This window comes from Hypanus sabinus, chromosome 8 (genome assembly GCF_030144855.1).
Source record: "Hypanus sabinus isolate sHypSab1 chromosome 8, sHypSab1.hap1, whole genome shotgun sequence".
NCBI classification, from domain to species: domain Eukaryota; kingdom Metazoa; phylum Chordata; class Chondrichthyes; order Myliobatiformes; family Dasyatidae; genus Hypanus; species Hypanus sabinus.
The window spans coordinates 127,638,205-127,650,298 of record NC_082713.1 but is presented as its reverse complement, the minus strand read 5'-3'; the positions used below and the strand labels follow the sequence as shown (position 1 = coordinate 127,650,298).

At 52.1% G+C, this 12,094-nt stretch overlaps 1 protein-coding gene across 1 annotated transcript in view; it reads right to left on the bottom strand.

Annotated features, from left to right (window-relative positions):
* Window positions 1-12,094, bottom strand: part of svopl (SVOP-like) — a 101,652-nt gene that overhangs the window by 31,548 nt on the left and 58,010 nt on the right. The window contains exon 8 of the mRNA XM_059977791.1: window positions 11,044-11,172. Coding sequence (XP_059833774.1) covers window positions 11,044-11,172 — 129 coding nt within the window. The remainder of the gene's footprint in view (window positions 1-11,043; window positions 11,173-12,094) is intronic.

Sequence of the window (12,094 nt, the reverse complement as noted above, 5' to 3'; positions counted from 1 at the left end):
CAAGGATAGATTACAAATAGCGTGCAGTAAAGCCGGGGAAGAAATATCACTGAAGAAGGTAGCTTCCTTTGCACAGCAGGGGACTGGAACCATTTGGTATACAGAAACAAGATCAGGATGCAAACAAAGGATACGGGGGTGATGGCTACTATTGGTCAGTTACTTTACTAATTCTGAAGTAGCATTGTATTTTATTCTGCTGATTCTATTGGCTATAAGTACCTTCATTACTATAGTATGATTGGTGAATGATCAAGCAAATAAGGAATTTTAACAAACATAATGTTACCAATTGGTCAATATCTGTACCCAATTACTCTATTTTTGTATACAAATGGTATTTCATTGTTCAGACTTCAGAATAGTTTGGAGACATGAACAATTCTACTCTCCTTGTGCACAAGTGAATAAGTGTGCTTGAGGAATGAGAGCAAGGTTTCAGTCTCCAGTTAATCAGCAATAACAGTATTGGCGCAGAGATGTCTGGGGAACTTTAACATGGCTAAAAGTGATGTGCTACAATATGGGAGATCAAATGTAAAGAGACAGTACATACACTGTTAATGGCAAGACCCTTAATAGTGTTGATAAGCAGAGGGATCTTGGGATCCCAGTTCACGGCTCCCTGAAAGTGACTACATAAGATGGATAGGGTGGTGAAGAAGGCATATGGAATGCTTGCGTTTATTAGTCAAGGAATTGAGTTTAAGAGTCCAGAAATCAGGTCCAGCTTTTCAAACCTCCATCAAGGCTGCATCTGGAGTATTGCATTTAGTTCTGGTCGCCTTGTTGCAGGAAGGTTATGGAATCTTTGGAGAGGAGTCAGAAGAGATTCACCAGGATCCTGCCTGGGTTAGAGGACATGTGCTACAAGGAGAGGTTGGACACTCTTGGTTTATTTTCTCTGGAGTTGTTGAGGCAGACCTGATAGAGGTTTATAAGATTGTGAGAGGCATAGATATCGAGTATACAGCCAATACTTTTTTTTCCCCCCAGGGTTAAAATGTCTAATACCAGAGGGCATGAATTTAAGGTGAGATGGCTAAGTTCAAAGGAGATGCATGAGGCAAGCTTTTGCAGTGAGTAATGGATGCCTAGAATGTAATACCTGGGGCAGTGATGAAGGCAAACGTGACAGTGTGGCAGCCCACTTCCCAGTGCACTCGAACCAGCTCACAAATAGCCAGCGCGCCGGCACAAAGGCCAGTCCCAAAAGGGTGCCGAGTCTGCTTCACCAACAAAGGGAAAAGCCCGCGCGGGACTGTGAATACGTGCCCCCTACAGCATCTGCGCGCGGGACAGGACTGTGAATATGTGCCCCCTACAGAATCCGCGCCCAGGGAGGGCGGGATCAGGGAGGCTTTAAAGCGAGGCTGCGAAGTTCGAATAAAATCTTTTTGTAACTGCAGTTTACCGACTCCGTGTCGTTGTTTTAGCGCTGCGTGTAGCACACGGCTACATTTGGTGACCCCGATGGCCCAAACGATATTTGGGCCGAAGATGAACGACGCCACATCTGTTCATGCAGTTTCGTTGAAACTGCCAAGCTTCTGGATGCTGCGACCTCACCGATGGTTCCAACAAGGAGAAGCCCAATTCCACGTTCGGCAGATAACCTCGTATTCCACACGTTACTACTACGTGGTGAGCTCCCTCGACCAGGAGACAGCCGCCCAGGTTGAGGAGTTCATACAGTCTCCCCCAGCGGATGGCAAGTACACGGAATTCAAAGCCCTACTCATAAGGACTTTCGGACTCTCACACCGCGAGCAGGCTGCCCCCTTACTGCACCTGGATGGTTTGGGAGACAGACCTCCATCGGCTTTAATGAATGAGATGTTGTCTCTGGCCGGAGGACACAAGCCCTGCCTCATGTTTGAGCAGGCATTCCTGGAGCAGCTGCCCGAGGACACACACCTGCTGCTGTTCAACGCGGATTTCAGCGATCCCCCGGAAGGTGGCAGCCCGGGCGGACTTGCTGTGGAACGCCAAGAAGGAGAGTGGGGTGTCCGTCGCACAGATCACCAGGCCACGCTCCCATCAGCAAACCAGACCATGCCCGGCCACAGAGCCCACTAACCCCAGAGGCAGGGGTGGGGAGGCCAATGAACAATGGTGCTTCTACCACCAGCGGTGGGGCGCAGAAGCCCGCCGCTGTTGCCCGCCCTGCAAGTTCCCGGGAAACGCCAGGGCCAGCTGCCGCTGATGGCTATGGCGGCTGACCATCAGGATAGCCTCCTGTATGTGTGGGACAAGCGGTCGGGATGCCGTTTTTTGGTCGACACTGGTGCTGAGATCAGCGACTTACCTCCGACAAGTTACGACACCTGCAACAGGGCACCGGGTCCCACCCTGAGGGCCGTGAATGGCAGCACGGTCAGGACCTATGGCACCCGTACGGTGCAGCTACAGTTCGGCTCCAGCCAGTTCACATGGGACTTCACACCGGCCGCCGTAGCCCAACCACTTCTGGGTGCGGATTTTTTGTGGTCTCACAGCCTACTGGTCGGCCTGCCAAGGAAGAGACTGGTCCACGCCGAGACCTTTCAAATGTTCTCCCTGGGTGAAGCCCAGTTGCCAGCCCCACACCTAGACTCCATCACGCTGTCCGACAATGACTTCACCAGAGTCCTGGTGGATTTCCCATCGGTTCTGGCACCGCAGTTCACGGCAGCCATGCCCCGACATGGCATGCAGCACCACATCCCGACACAGGGACCACCCCTCCATGCCCGCGCTCGGCGGCTTCCCCCGGTCAAGCTCCGACTGGCGAAGGAGGAGTTCAAGTGGATGGAGGAATTGGGGATCATACGGCGGTCCAACAGCCCATGGGCCTCCCCCCTGCACATGGTGCCCAACGCGACAGGGGGCTGGAGACCATGCGGCGAATAACGCAGGCTGAACGAGGCTACCACACCGGACCGCTACCTTGTGCCGCACATTCAGGACTTTGCAGCAAACCTGCACAGCGCACAGATCTTCTCCAAGGTAGACCTCGTCCAGGGGCATAATCAAATCCCGATGCATCTGGACGACGTCCCCAAAACGGCACTCATCACCCCGCTCGGCCTTTTCGGGTCCCTCTGCATGCCGTTTGGCCTGAAGAATGCCGCACAGACATTTCAGCGGTTAATGGATGCAGTGGGATGGGACCTGGACTTCGCTTTCATGTATTTGGACGACATCCTCATAGCCAGCAGCAGTTGTCAGGAGCATCTGTCCCAGCTCCGTCAACTCTACACCTGACTGAGTGAATACGGTCTAACAATCAACCCGGCCAAATGCCAGTTCGGGCTCAACTCCATCGACTTCCTGGGCCACAGGATCACTACAGACAGGGCAACCCCTCTGCCCGCTAACGTAGACGCAGTCTACCATTTCCCCTGACCCAGCACAATCAAAGGCCTTCAGGAATTTGTGGGTATGGTAAATTTCTACCACCACTTCCTCCCTTCAGCTGCCCGAATCATGCTCCCCCATTCGCCCTTATGTCGGGTAAGGGCAAGGACATTACCTGAGACGAGGAGTCCGCAGCCGCTTTCATTAAAATGAAAGAAGCCTTGGCAAATGCCGCAATGCTAGTGCATCCCAGAATGGACGTCCCTACCTCCCTTACAGTGGATGCATCTAACACGGCAGTCGGTGGGGTACTGGAGCAACTCATCGAGGGTCGCTGGCAACCCCTGGCGTTTTTCAGCAAACACATGTGATGCACCATCAATAACTGTCTCTGAGACGTGAAGTCGAGATATCGGCTTTTATTGACTGGAAGAAAGAACAAGCAGTAGTTGACCACCATACTACATCCTGGAGACTGAGGGCAGGGCTCAGGCCTCAATCGCCTTTATACTGGGGTCTGTGGGAGGAGCCACGGTCACTGGGAGGAGCCACAGGAGCAGTCAGCAGGGGGCGTGTCCAGACAGGTATATGTAGTTCACCACATTCACCCCCCCTTTGTTTTAAAAGAGAGTCCCCATGTGGCGAAGTTTCTTACAAGTATATTTACAGGTTAAGTCTATCAGGTGGTCAAATCAGTTGCTGCGATCTACGTAGCACCAGCTGTGATTGCACAGGTGCCGGTGGTGATTGCACCGGAGACGGAGGTTGTGCTGGTTCCGGCCTAACTAAAGGTGTCAGCCCTCTAGGCGTCAGTGATCCCTCATGCGTGTGCAAGGCGCCTGGAATATACGCGTACGAGACTCCCGGTATGGGAGTGTCGTGAGGAGTCTGTGTAGGGCTCGGTGTGCGCGGTGTCACCTTGGGTACAGGGTTCATAGTTACTGTGGAGTGTTCAGGGTAGTGGTCAGCTGCTCCTGCGGCCGCCAGGTCGCGGACGGAGACCGTGTCCTCCCGCCCATCAGGTAAGACCATGTAAGCATAATGGGGGCTCACATGTAGAAGGTGAACCCTCTCGACCAGCAGGGAGTATTTATTGCTCCTCACATGTTTCCGGAGCAGCACTGGCCCTGGGGATGTCAGCCAAGCTGGTAGGGTGGTCCCAGTGGCAGACTTCCTGGGAAAAGAGAATAGGCACTCATGAGGGGTGGCATTGGTGGACGTACATAACGGAGCGGATAGAGTGGAGTGCCTCAGGGAGGACCTCCTGCCATCGAGAGACCGGCAACCCTTTGGACTTAAGGGCTAAAAGTGTGGCCTTCCACACTGTGGCATTCTCCCTCTCCACCTGTACATTTCCCCGGGGATTATAACTTGTGGTCTGACTAGTAGCAATGCCCCTAGCCAGCAGGTACTGGCGCAGCTCGTCACTCATAAAGGAGGACCCTCTATCACTGTGGATATAGCAGGGATATCCGAACAGAATGAAGAGCTGGCGCAGGGCTTTTATGATGGACGTGGTAGTGGTGTCGGGGCAGGGGAGGGCAAAGGGGAACCACGAGTATTCGTCAATAATATTGAGAAAGTAGACATTGCGATCGGTGGAGGGAAGGGGGCCCTTAAAGTCAACACTCAGTCGCTCAAAGGGGTGGGTGGCCTTGATAAGTTGCGCCTTTTCAGGACAGTAGAAGTGTGGTTTGCACTCAGCACAGACTTGGCAGTCCCTGGTCATCATCCTGATGTCCTCAGGGGAGTACGGCAGGTTCCGGGCTTTCACGAAATGGTAAAATCGGGTGACCCCCGGATGGCAACGATGTGCATGGAGGGCGTATAGCTGGTCGAGCTGTGCGCTGGCACACGTTCCCCGGGATAGGGCATCAGGGGGCTCATTGAGCCTTCCAGGCCGGTACAGGATATCATAGTTGTAGGTGGAGAGTTCTATTCTCCACAGCAAAATTTTATCAGTTTTGATTTTGCCCCGCTGTTGGTTGCTGAACATGAACGCAACTGAGCGCTGGTCGGTCAGCAAGGTGAACCTTTTGCCGGCGAGATAGTGCCTCCAGTGCCTAATAGCCTCCACCATGGCCTGGGCTTCTTTCTCCATCACGGAGTGTCGAATTTCAGAGCCTTGAAGGGTACGAGAAAAGAATGCTACTGGCCTGCCTGCCTGATTGAGGGTAGCAGCAAGCGCGAAATCGGAGGCGTCACTCTCTACTTGGAAGGGAATGGTCTCGTCCATCGCATGCATCGTTGCTTTGGCAATGTCCCCTTTAATGCAGCTGAAGGCCTCGCAGGCCTCGGCAGAGAGGGGAAAAGTGGTAGACTTGACCAGGGGGCGTGCCTTGTCTGTGTAATGGGGGACCCATTGGGCGTAATAGGAAAAGAAGCCCAGGCACCGTCTGAGGGCTTTGAGGGTGGTGGGAAGAGGGAGTTCTAACAGGGGGCGCATACGGTCAGGATCAGGGCCAATGACCCCGTTCTCTACGACATACCCAAGGATAGCGAGTCGGGTGGTTCCGAACACACACTTGTCCCTGTTATAAGTAAGGTTCAGGGCTTTGGCCACTTGGAAAAATCGTTGGAGGTTGGCAATGTGATCTGGCCAGTCATGACCACAGATGGTGATGTTATCCAGATAGGGAAATGTGGGCTTCAGTTGGCACTGGTCCACCATCAGGTCCATTTCCCTCTGGTCCAATGTCCCTCCATTGTGACACTGAATGGGACGCGCAGGAAGTGATAGAGCCTGCCGCCCACCTCGAAGACGGTGTAGGGGCGGTCCTCTGGGCGGATGGGGAGCTGGTGATAAGCGGATTTCAGATCTATTGTCGAGTACACCTTGTACTGAGCTATCTGGTTGACCATATCCGCGATGCGGGGTAGGGGGTAAACGTCAAGCTGCGTGAACCTATTGATGGTCTGGCTATAGTCCACGACCATCCTATTTTTCTGCCCGGTCCGAACAACAACCACCTGGGCCCTCCAAGGGCTTGTGCTTGGCTCAATGATCCCCTCCCCGAGCAGCCACTGCACCTCTGACTGAATGAAGGCCCTGTCCCCCGCACTGTACCTCCTGCTTTTAGTTGCCACAGGTTTACAGTCGGGGGTCAGGTTGGTGAACAGCGGTGGGGGAGGGATCTTGAGGGTGGAGAGGCTGCAAGTGGTGTCAGTAGCGCAGCTGTCGGCATGGTGCAGGGTGTGATGTGTGGTTCAGTGTGTGTGTGTGGTCAGTAGTGATGAAGTCCCACAAAACTGAGGATTCCTGACAGTGAGTGGTGGGAGGGGCTCGTCATATACCATAGTCACACTTTCGAGGTGGCTCTGGAAGTCCAGCCCCAATAGCACAGGTGCGCACAGTTGAGGCATGACCAGTAGCGCAAAGTTCCGATATTTTGTGCCCTGCACCACCAATGTCGCTACACAACCCACCCGGATGTCTGTGGAATATGACCCAGAAGCCAAGGTGACCCTCTGGCTTACCAGCCGTGTCACGAGTCCACAGCACTGCACTGTGTCCGGGTCAATAAAACTCTCAGTGCTGCCCATGTCAAACAGGCAGCTAGTCCTGTGCCCCTTCACCGGGATGTCCATCATTGACGTTGCAAGCTGGTGTGGGGCGCTTTGGTCGAGGGTTACGGTGGCCAGAGTTGAACTGCCGTCTTGGTGCCCGGTAACCACCGGTGGGTAGGGGGTGGGGCATGTTGACGCCGACCAAGATGGCCGCCCACATCCGGGCATGCAAGATGGCAGCACCCATGCCTCGCACGAGGCGGGCAGACAAGATGGTGGCCCCCATGCCTCACACGCAGCGCTGCCCGACCCCGCTCGTGGTTTAGACTTACAGACCTTGGCGAAATATCCCTTCATCCCTCAGCTGGAGCAGGTTGCTTCTTGGGCTGGGCAGCGTTTTTGGGGGTGATTTTCGAGTCCACAGAAGTAACACTGCACGGGCTTGTGACTGGCAGCAGCTGTGGTCGGGTTCAGGGAGTTTGTGGAATTGCGACTGGCAGCGGTGTTGGCAAATTCGCTTGCGGGAACCGGCGGCAGCGGGGTCTGAGGTGTCCATGGAACCGGCGGGGAATCGCGCGGCTGGACAGCATCAGCGTTGTACAGAGCAGTCTCCAGCATGTCGGCCATCTCGATCGCCAAGTGTAAGGTAAGATCGGCATTTTCCAGCAGCCGCTGACGCACGTACACTGACCTCATTCCTGTAACGTATGAGGAGCTCCGCATGCTGTTCCCCCGTGAGTGTTTTGCAGTCACAAGTCCGCACGAGTGTCTGTAGGGCTCGGAGAAACTCGGCGCTCGACTCTCCAGGCCGCTGCCGTCGCGTAGCTAAGCGATGTCTTGCATAGTTGGTGTTCACCAGCCGCAGGTACTGTCTTTTGAGGGCATCCAGTGCCCCTTCGTAGGTCGGCAGGCCTCTGATAAGTGAGTAAACTTTCGGGGTGACCCTCGAGAGGAGAATTCGATGCATAACAGTGGGGTCAGTTGCACGAACCTCCTCCAAGTATGAGTGGATGCATGCAAGCCAGAGTTTAAAGGCAAGAGCTGCTTCAGGGGCTTGGGGGTCCAAATCCAATCTTTCCGGACGTAAAACAGTTTCCATGATTTAAAACTTCCAGTCAATAAAATTGATGTACCATCAATAACTCTCTCTGAGACGTGAAGTCGAGATATCGGCTTTTATTGACTGGAAGAAGGAACAAGCAGTAGTTGACCACCATACTACTTCCTGGAGACTGAGGGCCGGGCTCAGGCCTCAATCGCCTTTATACCGGGGTCTGTGGGAGGAGCCACAGGAGCAGTCAGCAAGGGGCGTGTCCCGACAGGTATATGTAGTTCACCACAACCTGCGACCACCCGAGCTCAAATACAGTGCTTTCGACCGGGAACTGTTGGCGCTGTACCTGGCAATCCGGCATTTCAGGTACTTCTTAGAAGGTAGGCCCTTTGCCGCGTTCACGGACCACAAGCCGCTTTTTACGTTCACGAAGGTGTCCGAACCCTGGTCGTCCCGCCAGCAGCGCCATCTGTCCTACATCTCTGAAGACACGACGGATGTCCGGCACATCTCGGGTAAGAACAATGTCGTGGCGGACGCGCTCTCTCGCCCTAACATTCATGCCCTTTCCCAAGGGGTTGACTTTGAGGCGCTGGCGGAGGCACAGCAGGCAGACGAGGAGATCCCTAGTTACAGAACCGCAGTCTCCGGTTTGCAGCTCCAGGACCTCCCCATAGGCCCAGGTGAGAGGTCCCTACTCTGTGACGTCACCACCGGCCAACCACGCTCTGTCGTCACGGCGGCGGCACGTTCTCAACTCCATTCACAACTTAGCACACCCCTCCATCAGGACAACCGTCCGGATAGTCTCCAGCAGGTTCGTTTGGCACGGACTCCGCAAACAAGTTGGTGAATGCGCCAAAATGTGCATGCACTGCCAGACGGCCAAGGTGCAGCGGCACACCAAAGCCCCGCCGCAGCAGTTCCACCCCTGTGGTCAGCTGTGGTCAGCCTTTTAGGGACACAGCTACACCACACAACTGCCTATCACCCACAATCGAATGGCCTGGTGGAGCGTTTCCACCGTCACCTGAAGTCGGCTCTCATGGCCCGCCTGAAAGGGCCTAACTGGGTGGACGAGCTTCCCTGGGTCCTGCTCGGAATCCGCACAGCGCCCAAAGACGATCTGCACACCTCGTCAGCTGAGTTGGTGTACGGCGCTCCCCTGGTCATCCCCGGGGAGTTCATACCAGCCCCAAGGGGGCACTAGGAAGAACCCCCAGCAGTCCTGGGCAGACTACGCGAGAGGCTCGGCAACCTGGCCCCCATGCCCACTTCACAGCACGGATGGACCCCGACCCATGTATCCAAAGACCTGCAGAACTGTAAGTTTGTGTTTGTACGAAGGGGTGGACATCGGCCACCGCTACAGCGGCCCTACGAGGGGCCGTTTACGGTGATCAGGAACAATGGGTCCATGTTCGTGCTAGACATTGGGGGAGAGAGGAGGTTTTCACGGTGGACCGACTCAAACGGGCCTATGTGGACCTGGCGCAACCGGTCGAGTTTCCAGCACCGCGGCGCAGAGGCAGACCTCCCAAACAGGGTCCAGCCCAGACTGTGGACATTGGGGGGTGTATCGCCGGTTCTGGGGCGGGGTTATGTGGCGACCCACTTCCCAGCGCACTCAAACCGGGTCACAAATAGCCAGCGCACCGGCATAAAGGACGGTCCCAAAAGGGCGCCAAGTCTGCTTCACCAACAAGGGGAAAAGCCCGCGCGGGACTGTGAATACGTGCCCCCTACAGCATCCGTGCCCGGGGAGGGCAGGATCAGGAAGGCTTTAAAGCGAAGCCGTGAAGTTCGAATAAAATCTTTTTGTAACTGCAGTTTACCAAATCCGTGTCGTTATTGCAGCACTGCGGGTAGCCACACCGCTACAATAGAGATATTCAAGAGGCTCTCAGATAGATACATGAATGGGCAGGGAATAGAAGGATATGGACTTGGTGTAGGCAGAAGGGTTTAGCTTCGTGGGCATTTGATTATTAACTTCATTAGTTTGATACAACCTTGTATGCTGAATGGCTTGTTCCTATGCTATCTTCTTTCACTTCTACGCTATGTTCTATGTTTTATTCAAGTCAAGGAGGCATTAGTGATTTGTGCTCAAGTATGGTGATAAAATGAAACACTTGCTTGCAACATTGCAAGCACTTTTCAAAGAAGATGTCTACAGGAAAAGATATCAGTAAGATTGAAAGAGTACTGAGAAAATTTACAAGGATATTTGCTGGGACTTGAAGACCTGAGTTATAGAGAAAAGTTGAATAGGTTAGGACTTTTCCCCTGGAGAATGGGAGGAGATTTGATAGAGGTACACAAAATTATGTGGAGTATTGATAAGGAAAATGCAAACAGTTTTTTCCACTGAGGTGGGGTGAGACCAGAACTAGAGGTCATAGATTATGGGTGAAAGGTGCAATATTTGAAGGAAACCTGAGGGGGAATTTCTTTACTCAGAGAGTGATGTGAGTGTAGAACGAGCTGCCAGCGGAAGTGGTGGATGGGGGTTTATTTAAGAGAAGTTTGGAGAGGTACATGGGTGGGAGGGGAATGGGGGGCTAGGCAAAATTACAGTTCAGCACAGACTAGAAGGTCCAAAGGGTCCATTTCTGTGCTGTTGATTCCCTTTGACTCTGTGATTCTCTGATCTAGTGGTGATAGAAATACCAAGGGAGACTATTGTACTGACTCAGTTTAAACTCTCCACGAGAATACTTCAGAATTACTCCTGCTGCCCATCCATATCTTTTCACTGAAGGAGTATATTAATGCACACTCCATTTGATACTTAAAGATACCCCATTGAATTTATTGAATGCAGGACCAGCTTAATTTGAGAAAGCCTCTTATTAACTCGCATATCCATACCAATCCAACACTGTTATCTTCAGCTCTCTGAGAATCTCGTAGTGAATCGGTTTTATTTTCTGTTTCTTTCTTGATCTCTTTCTCTTACAGCAACTAATTGTTTAGATTCCCACAACAATATGAAATTTTGCATCTTTCCTTCTAGGGGTTGGGAATTCACTAATCTTAGATATATTCTCAGAAGTATTAACCAAAAATCTTATCGGTAATGTGTTCTGGGGACACTGAGAATTTACCCCCAACAAAGGCAAGACCATTTGTGAACTTACCATTTGTGTTTCTATCAAAGAACCCCGAGGAAGGCAGGAGCGGTTCATCTTTGCAATGTAATTCAGAGTCTGCTTGGCACTCTGATTGTTTCCAACAGAAACGTTATACCGTGCTGACTCTGGGATGCACTGAAAAAGAGGTAAAAGTAGAACGTGATCAACTGGTTATTGGGAAGGAAACGCAGTATGGGCTGAATAAATATTTGATTGATGCACAACATGGACTGCCTCTGGCCAAGGGTGACACTTACTGCTGATCTCTAACTATTATTGAAGTTGATAGCATGCAAAGTTGTTTATATTGCTTTGGGACTGAAGTCACATACAGTAAAGAAAACGTGGTTCTGCGTTCTTTGGAGTTTAGAAAAATAAAACATTTAAGATCCTTAGGGCACATGACAAGGTAAATATCAAGATGTTTCCACTCATGGGTGAGTCTCAAACAAGTTGACATTCAGTGGTTACAGACTAGGGTAATTTAAAGCTAAGGGTGTATTGGAACCTCTCACAGAGTGATTAGTCTCCGGTATTTTCTATCCTAAAGGATTTTGCAGGCTGAATCATTGGGGATTTTAAAGAGAAAAGGCTAAATCTCCAAAGATAAAGAAGTTGAGAACTGGTACAGATCAGTCAAGACCATATTGAATGGTAGTGCAGGTTAAGGGGCCAAGTGGCCTACTCTAGCTCCTATTGTATTATGTCATTTCCCTTGATGATAATAGTGAATCAGTTGGGTTTTAATGATGGTACATTAACTTCCATAGTGGTATCACTGATAACACTGGAGGTCAGGCAGCATCTACGGAAATCATCAGTCGACGTTTCATGACAAAACCTTTCATCAGGACCGATCATTTCCCATTGCCTGACCTGTTGAGTTCCTCCAGCATTTTGTGGGCTGCTCAATATTCCCATCATCTGCAGAATCTTGAGACTCCTAATGTGTAGTTGAGTGGTATCATCGGTGGGGTGGTGGGGAAAGACTTCAGATGCTGGAGCAACAATCTGCTGGAGGAACTTAACAGGTTGAGCAGGTCTGTGGGGAAGGGGA